Genomic DNA, 19,023 nt, shown 5'->3' with positions numbered 1-19,023 from the left:
GTAAAATGAACTAAAGTACCAATGTGAACTGAGGATGTGCTGGGATATCTTTGCTGTCAAGAAAGGTTTTTGTTTTTTTAGCTTTTTCAATAAGAGCAAGAATAAAAGGCATCCTTTTTCATTTTTCTATCGTGGTATTTTACCACAGACTTCCAGCTAGTGACTATAAACCACACAAATTGAATATGTACGTAAATTGTGAATGTTAAACATTGGCTGAATGAATGGAATGTTGTATCGTCTTAGTTAAGACAACGAAATGTAAATAAAAAATGAGCATGGTTGATTGTTGCCCATAATAATTTATTTATATATTTCTATATTCTCAATTCATTATTGTGCAACAAAGTGACATTTCAGAATGAGAGAAAAAACATCACTCAGTCCAAGACAGTGAGAGAATAATGTATTAACTGCAGACCACAGGAATGTTAAGTTACGGATTCCAAACCTCTGTCTCCCAGCCCTGCCCCTCCGTTGGTTGACCTCCCCTGTTCGCCCACGTCATAGACTTTGTCTGTCCCCACGCCCTGTCCGGCACAGGGGTGGAGATAGGAGGCTTTCACATCAAGGGTTCTGTTGGGAGTTGTTACAGCGGCAGAATCAGTGGCAGTGTGCAGTCAGACATAGAAAACTGTTGGCAGAGGTGACTGTAGAAGAAATTAAGTGAAACGAAAAAAAGTCATTTCAGGCAGTTGAAGCTGAAACAGACAGGAGATAATTGAGAAAAAAAAGCAATTGGAGAAAGTTTTAAAGGCATACAGGTGAAGTTAGAGATATACATCAGAGCAGAGCAAAACACAGAGGAGTGAAGAAAAATAAATAAATACAGAGCAACCATGCTGCAGCTGATCTGAACAACAGGAAAAAACCTGATAAGGATTGTTTCAAGTGAGGAAGATTACGTAAAGAAGGACAGAGTTCGAAACCGAAAATTGGATGGTGAGTGACGGACGGGTGAAAGTCAACTCGAACCTCCTTGGTTTCTAATCAACTCAGCAAAAGTCGCATCTGCATCTGTGATTACTGGAATAAAAACAATTCGGTTCTTGAAAGACAGTTGCCATGGCCTACTGGGGTTGCCTTTTTCTGGCATTGCTCCTGTGCATGGTGAGCCAGACGTCTGAAGGACATGGTGAGACTGTGCCCCAAAGTCCTACCGTCTACAACCATGTCTACAACATCAAATTGGGAGAATGCGAGCGGTGTTCTGCCGAGAAGGATCGGCACGTGCACGAAATGCAGGGTGACGAACCGCAAGGCAGTGAAGGACACAAGTTACGTGTAAACACTGGGATGGAGCATGAGGACATTGAGGCTCGTGAGCCTGGAGGCCAGAGCATGGTGTTTTCACATCACGTGAAATTCGCCCCCGATAAATGTTGCTCTCAGAGTAAAGATGGAATGCAGGTAAGAGGAGGGGGGGAAGTGGTTGCTAATGATTCATTATGCCCTAAGTTACTGTCAATTGTTGTACTCATTGTCATAGACAAACCTGTGTTGCTGTGTACATTGAGCTTTAGCGCTCAGGAGAGGGATCGACACAACCTGCATGGGCACGGTTGCTTTTTCCTGGAATTTCAGTGGCAGCTGGTGCTATTCAGAGTATTGTGGGCCGAGGCCAAGATCGGACTTGGCAACAAGTATAATTTAAGCATATGACAGTAGCACATTGCACCATGGAGTCAATGATAATATCAGACTTATTTTTGGCTACTTTAGACGAGACTCAACACTTAGACCTCACAATTAGACCTCGCAATTTACCACAATGGCCAGTATAGTCTACCCTACTCTAGACAGAAAGTTATCTTAAGTAAGTTATTGAAATGTTTTGAAAATAAATCAAGTAAAACAGAAATTTCAACTGACAAATAATTTTAAGTTGATGAAACAACAAAATATATTAAAGTATCTTTTGTTGTGGAAATCTGGCCAAGACAGCGGAATCTAATCTGTACTCCAAGAGAGATGTTCGTCTGTCTGTGCATGTGTCTGCATCCCCATTTTTTTCAGAGATGGGCAAACAGATCTTCATCAAACTTTCAGATGTTCATCAGTGAGTTGGGGGTTGAAGAAGAAATCAAAGTTTTTAGGGAAGAAATGGTTTTGTAATTTTTGAAAACAAAGTTGCATTTTTTTTTCATCGCTCTGTAGTGCCTAAATTTTTTGAAACGATGTAAAAGGTAGTAATAAATGATCCCCGACCGCATTCCTTAGTGAGTGCAGGGAAGTATTTTGGGCCCCAACAAAAAACAGAAAAGAAAATAGATTTATTTAAAATGCCAACAGGATTAGAACAGCACCGGGCAACGCTGCGTACACCTGCTGGTACTATATACAGTATTGAAGGAGCTGGGGCTCCCACGTCGATCGGAAGAATGGACGCGACAAAAAGCTGGAATTCATCCGAGTTGCTTTAATCAAACCAAACACTCAGGCACTCTGAAAAGCCCGTTTATCGGGCAGCAATATATATACATATTATCCCGGAGCGTTTGCCCAGGAAAGGCGAGAGGGGGCGTGGCCCAGCGTCCTGGCTGCGGCCTGGCAAGTTGAGGGCGAGCCTGCCCGGGCGTCCTGGACGAGCCCGGCATGGTGATCGCTCCGCGTCCTTGATAGGTGCAAGGCGATTGTGAAAACCCAGCGGTAGCCGCTACACATGTCCCCCCAGAATCGACTTGCACCGGCAGGGTCAATTTGAGGGGGGTCCTGATGACACGGCCGAAGCGACCCCTGGCGGGTCGTGGGAGGGGGTCCGGTGTGGTGGTGGGCGGTCGAGTGGGGGGCACCGTGGACGGGGGGCGGCCTCGCCGCGGCGGAAGGGCCACCCTTGGTGGGTGGTCGACGTCCACGTGTGCCGGCTTGAGGCGGTCCACCGCAATCCGGTCCGACCTGCCGCCGATGTCGATGACGAACGACTTGTCGTCCCGTCGCAGCACCCAGAAGGGCCCGTCGTACGGCGGCCGAAGTGGCCCCCGATGTGCGTCGTGACGCACAAAAACATACTCCACTGTGCGAAGTGCTGGGGGGACGTAGGACTGGGGGTCACCGTGGTGGGATGTTGGCACGGGGGCAAACCGTCGGGCGGCCTCCTGGAGGTCCGAGCGCTGGTGACCTGCGGACCACGGACTGGTAGCATCGGGCACGAATTCGCCCGGGACGCGTAGCGCCTGGCCATAGACAAGCTCGGCGGTGGATGCCTGGAGGTCCTCCTTGGGGGCCGTGCGGAGGCCCAAAAGGACCCACGGCAGCCGGTCGGCCCAACCGCCGTCTTGAAGGCCGGCCATGAGCGCGGCCTTCATGGAGCGGGGGAATCGCTCGCACAACCCGTTTGCTTGGGGGTGGTAGGCCGTAGTACGGTGGAGCTTGACCCCCAGGTTGCGGGCGACCGTGCCCCACAGCTCGTAGGTGAACTGTGGTCCGCGGTCTGACGAGATGTCCGCCGGTGCGCCGAAGCGGGCGACCCAGGTGGCGATGAAAGCCTGCGCCACGTCGGCGGTGGTGGTGGAGACAAGGGGAACGGCCTCCGGCCACCTGGTGGTCCTGTCCACCATGGTGAGAAGAGTGTGTGAACCCCCGTGACGGGGGGAGGGGGCCCACCAGATCCACGTTGACGTGGTCGAAACGTCGTTCGGGCACGGTGAAAGGTGCCAGCGGGGCCTGGGTGTGTCGGTGGACCTTGGCCCGTTGGCAGGCCGTGCAGGTGCTGGTCCAATCGCGGACGTCCCGACGAAGGCCGTGCCAGACGCATCGCGCCGACACCAGCTTCTGGGAAGCTTTCCGGCCCGGGTGGGAAAGGCCGTGGAGGGAGGCGAAGATGCGGCGTTGCCAGGTGACGGGCACGATGGGGCGAGGCTGGCCTTGGGAGACGTCGCAGAGCAGGACAGTGTCCGCGAAGGGGATGTCGGCCAGGCGGAGGCCCGTGTCCGCCGCCCGGAGGGCTTGCACCGTGGTGTCGGTGGTTTGGTCCGCCGCCATAAGCGCAAAGTCCACGCCCAGGTGGTCCGCGTTCGCGCTGGCCCGGGAAAGACAGTCGGCCACGGCGTTGTTTTTGCCGGCGACATGCCGGATGTCCGTGGTAAACTCCGACACGGCGGAGAGGTGGCACTGTTGGCGGGCCGACCACGGCTCCGTGACCTTGGCCATGGCGTAAACCAACGGCTTATGGTCGACGAACGCCGTGAAAGGTCGGCCCTCCAGGAGGTGGCGGAAATGGCGGACGGCCAGGTGTAGACCGAGGAGCTCCCGGTCAAACGTGCTGTATTTGAGCTCGTTCGGCCGGAGCTGCCGGCTGAAAAAAGCGAGTGGCTGCCAAACCCCGTTCACCCATTGCTCATGTACGGCGCCCACCGCGTAGTCGGAGGCATCCGTGGTGAGGGCGATGGGAGCGTTGAGCACCGGGTGAGCGAGCAGTGTTGCGTCGGCGAGGGCCCGCTTTGAGCTTTGGAAGGCCGCATCCATTGCTGCGGACCAGTCGATGTCGTGCTTGGCCGGCTTGCCCCGGAGGGCTTCGTAGAGGGGCCGCATGAGTTGAGCAGCACGGGGCACGAAGCGGTGATAAAAATTCACCATTCCCAGGAATTCCTGCAGGGCCTTTATGGTGCGGGGACGCGGGAACGTGGTGATGGCCTCGACCTTGGTTGGCAGCGGCACGGCCACGTTCTTGGTGATGTGGTGGCCCAAAAAATCAACGGCCGTCGTGCCGAAGTGGCATTTGGCCAGGTTGACGATGAGGCCGTGCTCGCTGAGGCGCCCGAACAGTGTTCGGAGGTGGAGGAGGTGCTTGGCCCGGGACGTGCTGGCGACGAGGATGTCGTCCAGGTAAACGAAAAGGAACGGCAGGTCACGCAGCACGCCGTCCATCAAGCGCTGGAACGCCTGAGCCGCATTCTTGAGACCAAACGGCATCCGCAAGAATTCGAATAAGCCGAACGGCATGATGACTGCCGTTTTAGGGACGTCGGCCGCCCTGACAGGTACCTGGTGATATCCCCGTATGAGATCAATTTTCGAAAAAATGACCCGTCCCGCCAGACGGGCGGAGAAGTCTTGGATATGCGGGATCGGGTACCTGTCGGGGGTGGTAGCATCATTGAGACGGCGGTAGTCGTCACACGGGCGCCATCCACCCCCCGGCTTTGGCACGATGTGCAATGGCGAGGCCCACGCGCTATCGGAGCGCCGCACGATGCCGAGGTGCTCCAACGCGTCGAATTCGGCCTTTGCCACGGCGAGCTTGGCTGGGTCGAGGCGGCGGGCCCTGGCGTAGACCGGCGGGCCCGTGGTTGGTATGTGGTGCTCGATCCCATGCCGTACTGCGACGGCCGAAAACGTCGGCCGCGTGAGGGCCGGGAACTCCGTGAGCAGGCGAGCAAACTCGTTCGCCGCCGGGACGGCGCATGCCAGCTCGGTCGGCGCGGAGCTGCTCAATGTGCATACCAGGGAGCTGAAGGTTTCGGCGTTGATTAAACGACGCCATTGGACGTCCACCAGCAGTCCGTGTGCGCAGAGGAAGTCGGCGCCTAGCAGAGCCATGGGCACGTTTGCGGTTACAAACGTCCAAGCAAAGCGTTGGCCGCCGAAGCAGAGGGTGACGTTGCGCGGTCCGAAGGTGCGGATGGTCGATCCGTTGGCCGCAACCAAGGAGGGGCCGCAAACCGCGGATTGCCTGTCCTGGTCAGAGGCTGGTATGACGCTCAGTTGGGCGCTGGTGTCGCACAGGAAGCGCCGTCCGGACGCTTTATCCGTGATGAACAGTAAGTTGCCCGTGTGGCCGGCGCTCATGGCTGGTAATGAACGCCGGCCCGGCCGTTTCCCGGCCTGCCGAAGGTGCACGGGGGTCGGCATGTCCGGGCCTTCTGTCCGAACCTGGCATGATAGTAACACCACGCTTGGTCAGGTGGAGGCCCCGGTCATCGTGCTGGAGGTGGTCGACTCGGTGTAGCGGCCGCCAATTGCGTCGGCAGTTCGGTCGTCGACCGTGCCGGGTGCTCGGGCGCCATGGGTGTTGCGTCGGACGGCGGTGGGTCCCATGTCACCGCTGCGATGCGCTGTCCTGCGGCGGAGATCTTGTCGGCTTCTCTGGCAAGGGCCCGGGGATCTGTGATCGTCGTGCTTGCCAGGGCGAGGCGTACCGGGTTAGGCAGCTGACGGAGGAACAGCTCCCGGAACAGGAATGCCAGAGAGTGCTCGCCGAGCAGTGAAAGCATGTAGTCCATTCGCTCGGAAGGGCGCGTGTCGCCGAGCTCGGGCAGGTCGAGCAGGCGCCGTGCGCGTTCCGCCGATGGGAGGGCGAAAGCGTCGAGGAGAAGCTTCTTAATCGCGCCGTATTTGTCAGCGGCTGGCGGGCTCTCGAAGAGGCTCAGGGCGCGGGCCGCGGTGGCCGAACCGAGCGCTGCTACCACATGGTGGAAGCGGGTGTCGTCGGCCGTGATGCCTCGCAGGGCGAACAGGGAATCCGCCTGTGCGAACCAAACTGCCGCGTGAGCCTCCCAGAAGGTAGGCAGTTTAAGGGCGACTGCCGTGTCCATGTCGGTAGGTCACCAATGAAGGAGCTGGGGCTCCCACGTCGATCGGAAGAATGGACGCGACAAAAAGCTGGAATTCATCCGAGTTGCTTTAATCAAACCAAACACTCAGGCACTCTGAAAAGCCCGTTTATCGGGCAGCAATATATATACATATTATCCCGGAGCGTTTGCCCAGGAAAGGCGAGAGGGGGCGTGGCCCAGCGTCCTGGCTGCGGCCTGGCAAGTTGAGGGCGAGCCTGCCCGGGCATGCCCGGGCATGCCCGGGCGTCCCGACCGAGGCCTGGCAAGTTGAGCGCGGGCCTGCCCGGGCGTCCTGGACGAGCCCGGCATGGTGATCGCTCCGCGTCCTTGATAGGTGCAAGGCGATTGTGAAAACCCAGCGGTAGCCGCTACAGTATAATGGAATTATGCATCACATAAAATCTGCATTGAAGAACTCCATTCTTCATTTGAGCTGCCAAAAGGCTCAATTAAAGTGACACTCTTGGTTATTTTGTCAAACATCTCTTACGCTTTTCTATTATGGAATAAAGGAGTGTCTGATTTATCTGATACAAAATAAATTCCTGCTTAAAAATAATTACAAAATTAAATGCACCTTTTCACACCAACCCATGGAGACCCTGCTTAAAATGGGAACATTACAGATATACTCATTCTATGCCCTTATAAAATATTCTCCTCTCTTTATACAGCGAGGAGTGATACAATTTCATTGCTCTTTTTCTTTGCTCCGTTCACTTTTTCTTTCCGTCCATCCTTGTCATGGCCAAAGCTGCAAAGCTCTCATTTGTCGTATGATCTGGTGCAGGAGCAGCAATCATGCCACTGCAGCAATCGATCCTCATGTGTAAAGTTTGGATAATGATACTCACATCCCAACAGTTGCAGGTTCAAATCCAGTTTGAAGCAGCAGCACCTTTCAGGATTTGTATTCCAATCTTTTTTTTTTTTACACCAAGCCCGTTTCTTAATTACCATGCCACTATTGGATTGTAAATGGAACCCAGTTGGTTCATTAATTACCATTGTGGAGAGGATAATATTTATGCCCCAACTGGTCTGGTCTACATGTGGTGTCAGTTGACAAATTGCGGTTGACTTAAGGTCCTCAAGACAACTTAAGATAGACTTAAGGTCCTCAAGACAACTTAGGATTGACTTAAGGTCCTCAAGACAACTTAGGATTGACTTAAGGTCCTCAAGACAACTTAGGATTGACTTAAGGTCCTCAAGACAACTTAGGATTGACTTAAGGTCCTCAAGACAACTTAGGATTGACTTAAGGTCCTCAAGACAACTTAGGATTGACTTAAGGTCCTCAAGACAACTTAGGATTGACTTAAGGTCCTCAAGACAACTTAGGATTGACTTAAGGTCCTCAAGACAACTTAGGATTGATTTAAGGTCCTCAAGACAACTTAGGATAGCCTCGCCACTGAAATCGCACGACTGTCCGCATTCCTCCTTAATAAAAAGAAGAAATGCTTAAATACATTGATGGAGTTAACGATAAAGGTAATGTCATTATTATAGAAAAATATTATGCATAAAGCATGATTGCTATGGCTTTTGAGAAACCCATAATGGAAATACAATTTTTTTTTTGCTTGAGATATATTTGCTTGAGAAATACAATTATTTTGCTATATATATATAGTTACGGTTCTCCGCCGCCCTTCTTACCCTTACCAAGGGGGGATTAATCCCCTTGTTCTTTCTGGGCTTGGCAGAACCGAGAGACATGAAATGCCTCTTCCGGGCAAAACGCAAGGTAGGGTTTCGGGACCAAGTCTCGCTCGTACCTAAATCCCTGCGCCGCCACCGAAGCGTGGAAGCAAGCCTCGCACGAGCCACGTATGATTTGGGTACACCGAGCGAATTGAGTACCACATGGTCCGTGCAGTTACCGTTAATTATTGGACCCCGATTCGAGCGGGTCTATTCGTACCACGCTTAGCCAATGAGGAAATCACGAGAACAATCGAATGGAAAAGGAAGAACACAGGTTTAATTATTATTCCCACACGTATATACAATGATCGGTGGACGCAGAGACACAGAGTAGCACATAGTCAGTCTTATTCTTAACCCCCAGAATCGGGCCCGTCACACCCACACAGGGGATTGCAGGTAGGTTGATGTTCAGGCCAACCGCGCCGACGTGGTCGTCCAGGAATGGCCCCGTCCGGCTCTCCACAGTCCCAGCACGTCCCGCGAAGATGGCAAGCAGGTGGTGGAAGGATCCTCGTCGCGCGTCTCTGGAACAAAAGCAGCCGATGAGGTAGGACGGAAAATACGCGTCTCTCAGCGTGGCTGGCGGTTGCACAGCCGTTATCACTCGCGTAACTCGATGCACTGTACGCGGCTCGGCTTCAAGCTCAACTGAGCGTCACTTTATATTAGCGCGTATCCTGGTTCAATGCGCGTCTTTCTCCACTCGCGTATCTCTCAGAGTCCTCTTCGGCTCACCGCGCTGCTGGAACTCAACTCTCAACCGCTGGTGCCCAGTCCTGCTCTTCAACGAGTCCTCCTAGTCCTCCTGGGGGCTTTGTGTAACGGGTTTTATATCTGTACGCCCCGAACCTTCTCGAACCCTCTCGAACCTTCCAACCACGCTCTGTGATGCAGTGCTGCCGCCACACCCTCGGAGCCCTGATTGGCGGCTTGCACTTACCGTCAGCTCCTCTGCCGCCCTCATTCGGCCCCGCCCCGACCCTCCTTGGCCTGCCTCGTGTTAATTCGCCCAAAATGAACCAAAGTCAGCACAAAGAGGCATGATGCTCAGGAGGCGGTATCGTCAGTAGAAGTAGGACCTATTCTCCTTACTCTACTCAACGCAGAACTAACATAGGAAAAGGACTAAGCTCACAAATACTAAGAAATAACTACCCTATCGCGAGGCTACATGTTGCTTGTGTGAGTAACTATGAGGGGGAAATTTAGCCTTTATTATACTGACTGTTATCAAAACTCAAAACCGCAACACTACCCCTCTCCCTCGACAGACTCGTCCCCGAGTCGAACCTACAAAAATTGGAACGACCGGTTTTGAGAAAGATCTGGGAACTAATTTTTACTTTTACATGTGACATATAGATGTGGTTCCCCCTAACATTTACTCTAACCCGTGGGTGCGACCGTTTTAAAACACTAAATATATCCCACCTACTGCGTTGAGTAGCTAATCTAACAGAATCACGCCCACAATTAACCGAATCCGGAATTGTTTCAAACTAAACATAGAGCCGGTGGGCAGCATTTTATATACAAGCACAAAACCTACTCCTTATTTACAGTTCTATGACCCTGGACCTGTCCTTTTTGGAAAGAAGATTGGAGGGGGGAGAAAGCACAGCAAAGCATACAAACACACTCAAAAATTCACATTTCATTTGATGCTTGCTTCTTGCATCTTGCTTCTTGCATCTTCTGTGTGCATATATCAAACCGGCAAGCCCCCTGACCGGCATACAGGCCATTCCTGCTCTTCAGGGCTAAATAAACTTCCAAATCTTCTCGTCCCTAGCACACAATAATAAAAATGCACAACAAATGCGTCATTTTATTTCATTGCCAGGCAGGGCCAACCCTATGTGGTCCGACTACGTGACATTGATACCACTCAAAACAAGTGGTCCGAAGATGCAAGGTGATGCTGCAGCAAGGTACTGTACAGCAGAAGTGTAAGGCCACAAAACTTGTGGTCCATAAGTGTATGTGGTGCAGCAAAGTGTTTGTGGCAGCAATGTGCTGCACAGGTGCAGCAAAGTTACAACACAAGGATATGGCAGCAATTGCTGCGCCATTCAGCTGCACAGATGTAGCAAAGTGCAGCAGGGATGCTGCACAGGGGTAGCAAGGTGCAGCAAGGAATGCTGCACAGGTCGATGGTGCTGCACAGTTCCACCTCCAAAATGGTCCTGGGGTGGGGGGAGAGACAAAGCACGACCAGCAAAGCGGAAAGGGCCCAAAGGTACACAAAAACACAAGGTAATGCAGCATGAGGGGCGCGGAAGAGCGAGCAGAGCAAGCTCGTCCCTAACCGTCTGTACGCCCCAACGTCAGCTTACACTACCCTAGCCCTTTTTGTATTTACAAATTCGTCTCTATGTCTTGTCTCCCATATCCCCCACTACTCCAAATTCGTCTCCCAATCCCTCCCAGGAAGGAAGGAATGGAACAAACACAATGTCCCTCTACGTCGTGATGCGTCTTACACTCAAATAGTTCACCTGGCCTTGGTGCGGAGCTTCGTCCTCCTGGTGAATGGCTGTGGATGGTGCAAAGGGAATTTCTCCAAGCCTAACTACACTAACTGACATTAACTCTTAAACTACCCGGGGTCATACCCTGCCAATTGGCCTCTTTAAACTATGAGGTTCTAAAAACCGAATCCCCATTGTCCACCCTGTGATGCCATCCGAATTTGGGTCTCACACCCCCAATTTTTCATACTGTGCCCTTGCACAATTTCGGGGCTGGGTCGTGTGGCTCCACTAGCAGGTCTACCTACCTGCGCACCTCCACCACTGAAGTCGCCACCCGAGCTTACCTGCTTCTGTGACTACCTAAACTGGGGAAGGCCCCTCCTGGCTCTTTACCCCCTGATGCCCTCCTTGGCATTGGGCAACCCGGGTCCTTCCCTTGGATCCTCGGGCCCCACTGAACAACACACAACTACTCTAACTGGCTCCCAGAGCCTACCTGGGGCCTCACCTGGCTGACAAACTACCAGTGGCGGAGTGCCCCAATAACTATACTCACCAATTAAACCACACGCCCAGCTATTTCACTGACTCATGCACCCTCCAAAGCACTGCTTGCCACTACTTGCACAACAGGTGTCAATATCCAAACAATTTACCTAAGCCCACTACCTGGTTTTACACTACCCCCCCCCCGGGCTTTCGTGAATGGGTTCCATCTCTCCCCATTCACTCCTTCGCACCATGCATTCCACACCTTTTATTCCACACCAAATCTCTTGCACACCTCTTGTGGTCACACACCATTTATGTCACACCCTACTTTTCTCGCACACCTTTTGTGCTCTCATACCAAATCTCTGGCACACCTATTGTGCTCACACACTACTCGTCTTGCACACCATGCAAGTCAATTCACACTACTTTCCATACACCATTCCATTTGTTTTACTCAACACACAATTCCATTTACTCTCAAACAATTCCTCATACACACAGCATCATCTATCTAACTGCTTTTCCCCTAATACTCTTGTGCTTCCCGGCATCCCATTAAACTATGCACTCCCTCCGTCATTAACATCCATCTAATCTCTCTGGGTCCCCACCACAGCACAAATGTCAGCACTTAAATCTTTTGTCTTCTACTGTCATCTAATTCCCTATCAATTATGCTAGCCCTCCCTCGGCTAGTTTCGGTGCCCCATGGAGGTAACCATCGCTGGCCCCCCATGTGCCTGTCACTGCCATCCCCCTAATCTAATGCTCATGAGCCCCGATTCGTGTGAGGAATGGTTAAACTACCATTCCCCCATGCAGGGTACACTATCCTCATTCGTCCACTACACTCGAGCCTCTCTGTGCGGAAATACATCGTCACAGCTCGGCTTTGAAAGGCCGAGCGATCCATGCGGGTGGTTTGTCTCCTGTAGGTTGGGTCCGTCCAGCATTTTCGATCCAGGGGAGGAGGCATGGATCGGCCGAGGTCCAGGGCCCCATCTCTGTGCAGGGCCTCGCGGTCCCATGCACGATGGCCCAACCGCCCACGGTCGGAGCACCGCACCCGCAAAGGTGCGCCTCTCCGAAATCTCCTACCTCCCCTTGAACCTCTCCGATTGTCTTTGCCGCCACGGCGCAGCACGAACCAAACAGGGCGGGGCCCGGCACGAATCGTGCACGTCGGTCCTTGTGACATGGCCGTGGCATCGATTCCCCGCCGGTCCCAGCTGAACACAACTCACCGAGGGCTCACTTCGGCTATCCGTCGCGCTAAACGCTACCCCAGTCTGTGTCGATGTATGAGCCGCGTTCTCACCACTCGCGACCCACTCCACACTTGCACACCTAGGCGTCCCTGTGCTTCCCATACACTCCATACATTCTGTTACAGCACACTCTCCTTCCACGTCCGCTGGTGTGCATTCTCCCTCGCACACCGTACTCACACCTGCACACCTAGGTGCACTCATACTTTCCACACACTCCGTTACACACTTTCCTGTTACACACTCTGTAACACCCACGGGTGTGCACTCTCCTGTTGCACACCCAATCCTCGGACACTTTTTCTCCATGCACTCGGGTGGGCACTCTCGCTCATACTTCGGTGTGCATTCTCTCTCACTCTCCTTGGCCATCGCACACTCTTTTTTCCCACTCTTGGGTGTGCACACCTTTGCACACTCTGTAACACACTCTTCTCCGACACACTCCGGCACACACTTTTCTCTCACACGCGCACCAGTCGCCCTCGTACACCGCACAATGGACCTTCCACGACCGCCCGGGTTTCGTTTCTTTCCCAAGCGCGCCAAAAACTCATTCGCGTCATTTTTACAACTCACCTTGGGGACCTTCTTCTCCGGCAGCAGCACCCGCAAACTTTTCATTTGGTTAGCAAGCCCGACATCATGGTGCAAACACAGACTTTGAGTACATTCCATTTCTTTCTCCCACGATTTATTCTCTAACTCTGTCGTCTCTTCGGCCCCAATCATTTCTTTTATTTCAACTATTTCCTCGACGACCGCCGGCGCGCATAAAATCTGTCCAATTCGGCGGCCGTCAGTTTGTTTACACCCCGCGTCGCGATTTCTATACCCTCGGTCAACTTGGCTGTGCTCTGCTCTACCTTGCTCTCTATGCGCCCCTCACACCGCGTCACCACGTCGTGTCCCAATGCGACCTCTTTGCTCAGCCTGCGCCTTATGTCCTCCCCTATTTCTTTTAATATCTCCCCTCGGATGTCTACTTTTTCAATCATTTTATTTATGTCATTCTTCAGTTCGCCCTTCATTTCTTTCATGTCTTCATCAAACTTGACCATAAATGCCATAATTTCAGCCATAAATAATATTGCATGTCTTTAGAACTCGCTTGCACAACGGGTTTGGCCTTCGCCGCCACCATGTGTGAGGCGCAGCCATTTTCTTCCCCTGATGCCGGCCCCTCATCAATGTCCTCCTCCTCTACCAATCCTTCCTGTGGGTCCTGGGTCGTTAATTCCTCCTCCTCATCATCTACCTCATCTTCTATCCCCACCGGCATTCGATTGTCTTGACTAGCCATGGTACGAATTTAAAATTTCGAATTAAAAAAACTAAATTTCGGTCGCTCGTAATTTTGGGGGCAATTCGTCCAAAAGAAATTTGGTTAGGGTTCCAAATCCCACTCCCGGACACCAATTGTTACGGTTCTCCACCGCTCTTCTTACCCTTACAAAGGGGGGATCAATCCCCTTGTTCTTTCTGGGCTTGGTGGAACCGAGAGACTTGAAACGCCTCTTCCGGGCAAAACGCAAGGGAGGGTTTCAGGACCAAGTCTCGCTCGTACCTAAATCCCTGCGCCGCCACGGAAGCGGGGAAGCAAGCCTCGCACTAGCCACGTGTGATTTGGGTACACCGAGCGGATTGAGTACCACGTGGTCCGTGCAGTTACCGTTAATTATTGGACCCCGATTCGAGCGGTTCTATTCGTACCACGCTTAGCCAATGAGCAAAATCACGAGAACGATCGAATGGAAAAGGAAGAACACAGGTTTAATTATTATTCCCACACATATATACAATGATCGGTGGACGCAGAGACACAGAGTAGCACTTAGTCAGTCTTATTCTTAACACCCAGACTCGGGCCGGTCACACTCACACAGGGGATAGCAGGTAGGTTGATGTTCAGGCCAACCGTGCCGATGTGGTCGTCCAGGAACGGCCCCGTCCGGCTCTCCACGGTCCCAGCACGTCCCGCAAAGATGGCAAGCAGGCGGTGGAAGGATCCTCGTAGTGCGTCTCCCGAACAAAAGCAGCCGATGAGGTAAGACGGAAAATACGCGTGTCTCAGCGCAGCTGGCGGTTACACAGCCGTTATCACTCGCGTAACTCGATGCACTTTACGCGGCTCGGCTTCAAGCTCAACTGAGTGTCACTTTATATTAGCGCGTATCCTGGTTCAATGCGTGTCTTTCTCCACTCGCGTATCTCTCAGAGTCCTATTTGGCTCACCGCGCTGCTGGAACTCAACTCTCAACCGCTGGTGCTCAGTCCTGCTCGTCAACGAGTCCTCCTAGTCCTCCTGAGGGTTTTGTGCAACGGGTTTTATATCGGTACGCCCCGAACCTTCTTGAACCCTCTCGAACCTTCCAACCACGCTCTGTGATGCAGTGCTGCCGACACACCCTCTGAGCCCTGATTGGCGGCTCGCGCTTACCGTCAGCTCCTCTGCCGCCCTCATTCGGCCCCGCCCCGACCCTCTTAGGCCTGCCTCATGTTAATTCGCCCCAAATGAACCAAAGTCAGCACAAAGAGGCATGAGGCTAGGGAGTCAGGATAGTCAGTAGAAGGTGGACCTATTCTCCTTACTCTACTCAACGCAGACCTAACATAGGAAAAGGACGAAGCTCACAAATACTAAGAGATAACTACACTATCGCGAGGCTACATGTTGCTTGTGTGACTAACTATGAGGGGGAAATTTTAACCTTTATTATACTGACTGTTATCAAAACTCAAAACCGCAACAATATATATATATATATATATATATATATATATATATATATATATATATATATATATAAAATTTTATATGGCCTGTACTAGATGGAGTTATTGGTGAGCTTATAAAATAATAGTGAGCATAATGCTGACATTATTATGACTTGTTGAATATCTGTTGGTACAAGATGATGAAAAACCGAGTTTTGGGAACAATAAAGAGAGTTTAATGGATTACGCAACATCTGTGATTCTTTGGATCACTGGAGCATCTGCAGAAGGAAACAACTGTATGCTAAAGCGTTTGATACTGTAATATATCCTTTTTACGGCGTAGCTCGTAGGGTAATGCCGTCTAGAAAAGCGTTTGTTTGTCCGTCTGGTGTATGTATGTATCATGTATGTATGTATGTCCCTCACAACGCCTACCAATCAGAGCTGAGGATGTGGTCACATGACAGAGGCACAGGGTTTGCTAACCATGGCAGTTGCATATTTTACGAAAAATAATATATAATAACCTTATATGGAACGTTTTGAGGTCCCAGGAGGTGTCGTAAGGTAGGTTTCATAAATTCTTCAATACAATTATGATTTTGAAATGTGATCGACACGGACATTGCTCCCAAATCCGGAAGTGAACAGATGATGATGGTTCGCTGGTTTGATAATATCTCAATACAATCGTGATTTCACATTATATTTTGATATATTAATACTATAGTGTTCATTTGTGATTGGAATGATGTATGATGGTGTTTACAATGAAAATATAGAGATATTGAATTCAAAGCAGATTTTTTGTTTTTTGTATACAAGATCGAGGCTCGTGAAAGAGTGAAAAGCAAGATAATTAGCAAATGACGTAATGGTTTCCATCCGTGACATTGGCGGATTCCCCATTTTCAGTTTCGCCATTGACTGGATATAATAACATTCAGACTGGGTACATTTTTTTGTCCAAGTCCTTCACGAACCTGCTGACAATGCCTGACGTTCCACTGAAGTTGGCACAGGAATTTTTTTTTTTTTTTTTTGGATACAGAGTCGAGGCTCGTGAAAGAGCTAACATTTATCAAACAAACAAGCAAACAAAGTATATAAAAGGGGAGCGGTCGACAAGATGGGGAGAGAAGGGGAGGAAGCACACAAACACAACATTTGAGAGCAGGGACATCGGGAGATGTGTGGGAGGGAGAGGGCCTGGGGGGGGGGGGGGGAGCAGGATAGGTATAAAACGCAAGGACACCAAGGACTTCCAGGAAAGAAGTCGGCACCTCAAAAAGTGGATTTGGGGTGAAATTACCGGGGGTAGAAAAGATCAAGGTTTTGGATTGGGGAAGATAATAGATGTTGGTGAACAGCCGTTTTAAAGACCTGGAGGGAGGAGTGGGATTGAAGAGAATGAGGGAGTTTGTTCCAGAGGCGAGAGAAAAGAGGCATGAAGGAGTGAAGGTGAGCAGAGAGTCTTGATTTTGGCAGTTTAACCATAAGAGGGTTGCAGAATTAAGAGGGTTGCAGATTAAATGTAGAATTTATTGGTTCCTCGTTTGCCATTCACCGCTTTTTTTTTTACCCAAGACATTCACAGACTGGCAGTCCATGCCTGAAGTCAAAATATTTAATACTTACATTACTTACTAACTGGTATCCCCACCCAGGTCATACTATCTTCTTCAACTACAGTATCAAACAAGCCCGGCTCCGTCGTTGTTAGACTATCGGTCTTGTTTATTTTCTCATTGCGCATACTATCCAATTATGCTTACATAATGGTAGTAATTGATGTAATCATGAAACTTGGAGGTCCCATCATCTAAAATAGGAGCAGAAGTGCAATAACTGGCAGGTTGGGAGCATGAGTAGGGGATTTGGTAGACTTTATGGGTACACCAGTCAATTTTGAATCCCACTTACTAGCCTTCTGGTTTCCTAGTCCAGATCTCTCTCGCTCTGTTTTCTGTTAGCCAATGATAGCTTAACCTAGCCACACCCTGCCATGCTCTTCCAGAAAGGACTTGGGTGTATGAGACAGGAAATCCTGAGATATCATCCCATTCCATACCAACTTAGATCTTATTTGTTGAGCATTTTGTTTTTGTAAGTTGCACCACATAACATAAACAAACGTCATGAGCCTAATATTGTCCTCATATATCTGGCAATATATCCACATTATATCCACAATTATACAATTATATCCACATAATATATCCACAATTCCACATTCTATTCATATATATATATATATATATCAGCAGAATCATAGTCATGGCATTTGATTAAAAACAGACATTGGATTTTATGCATCACTGATGATGTAAGTAATTGCTGATTTAAGGAATATCACATTAATGTTGTTGGATCAGGCATTGCCCATGTGCTGTTTTATGGGAATGGAACACTGACATCATTCACAACTTGGATCACATAACTAAAACACATGGAGAAGTCAATATTGAAGTGTCGTTAATGGTTGCATGAGCTTTATGGGAAGATATTATTTTCTGTTTGGAGCAGCTACAGAACAAGCATATAACTTTAAAAAAAAAAAAGACAGCTATCTAGCCAAGCAATAAAGTGTAGTTTTTTATTTAATTCCTTTACAAGACATTTATTTATTTATTTGAAGAAATGTTGGCTTCTGGAGGAGCTAAACGGTAGAGGGTAGCATAGTTACAGACTGAGGAGATTAAAGGGGAATAAGGGGACAGACATTGCGCATGAGTGAATGAGTGACAGGAAGTAGAAGGGTAGGGTGGGAACAAGTCAGCAAGAGTAAAATATACTATTGGGTGAGTATGGGAAAAGCATGAGGTGACAATGGGTAGTACTTGGCATAGGACAATAAATACTGGGAATCAGTTCCGCAGATGAGAGAATAAAGGGATGAAAAATGGAGGTGACCCTTCATCTCGTAATATACGAGGTTAAACAGGTGTGGGATTCTGAGAGAACACGTGATCCGAGAAGGCTGCAAGGGAAGGATGGAGGAATGTCAGGATGGAAGGAATGATGCTGGAGCAGAGCACTTACAAAAAAATATATTTTCACGTTGAAAGACTTCAAAAAATTGCTCTCTTCGAAAATTATTGGGATCCAAATATACAAGGTGCTGACATGTTTTTCTTAGTAGTCACTCACAAGTCGGGAAAACGCAGAAAATTACATTGCATTGTGTTAATTCATAACAAAACTTTGAAAAACTACCAATCATTTTGTACATTTTTCCCCATTAATAGCCCCACAAGGTCCCTCAGGTGAACTGCCAAAATGTATGTGTAGTGAAATCGTATTCGTACTGAACCCGGGGTGATGCTCGCTGCTCGTTGTCACCGCTGTCACCGCTAGGGGCGTGACTATAAGACCCGCTGCTGCGACGGTGCTCCGAGACTTCTCCCTTGTGACATGTTACATCGGTAGCCTCGCTAACGGTACGCATGTATAGAATATCTAGCTTGCTTGCATTGAATGATATGACTGGACCCATGAGATGTCGCATCATATACTTATTGTGTATTTCTACTTTACAGGAATAATGTGATGATCTAAATGCAATTAAACCAACCATTGGACTAAAGTTGTGTGGACCTGATTGGTTTTCCACAACACTTAATTGCATTTAAGATCCATGGCTGGCAACAAGACGCTTACGGTGTCCATCTTCAGCGCCGATCCGCAAGCCGCGGATGGAGGCTTGCAGCTGAAGCACTGGCTCCGACAACTGCAGAATCTTTTTGATGAGCCTGAGACTGCACCGACGGCTGCCGCGAAGCTAGCCACTCTCCA

General features: G+C 50.0%; 1 protein-coding gene across 1 annotated transcript in view; it reads left to right on the top strand.

The window, feature by feature from the left end:
* Positions 1-539: 539 nt before the first annotated feature.
* The window catches only part of LOC137423049 (tenascin), a 143,330-nt gene continuing 124,846 nt past the window's right edge, over positions 540-19,023 (top strand). The window contains exon 1 of the mRNA XM_068109823.2: positions 540-1,410. Coding sequence (XP_067965924.2) covers positions 1,066-1,410 — 345 coding nt within the window. The 5' untranslated portion in view covers positions 540-1,065. The remainder of the gene's footprint in view (positions 1,411-19,023) is intronic.

Source organism: Myxine glutinosa, chromosome 3, assembly GCF_964187855.1.
Source record: "Myxine glutinosa chromosome 3, kmMyxGlut1.1, whole genome shotgun sequence".
In the NCBI taxonomy this organism is placed as follows: Eukaryota; Metazoa; Chordata; class Myxini; order Myxiniformes; family Myxinidae; genus Myxine; species Myxine glutinosa.
The sequence above is the reverse complement of the archived record's forward strand: the minus strand, read 5'-3'. Positions and strand labels throughout refer to the sequence as shown.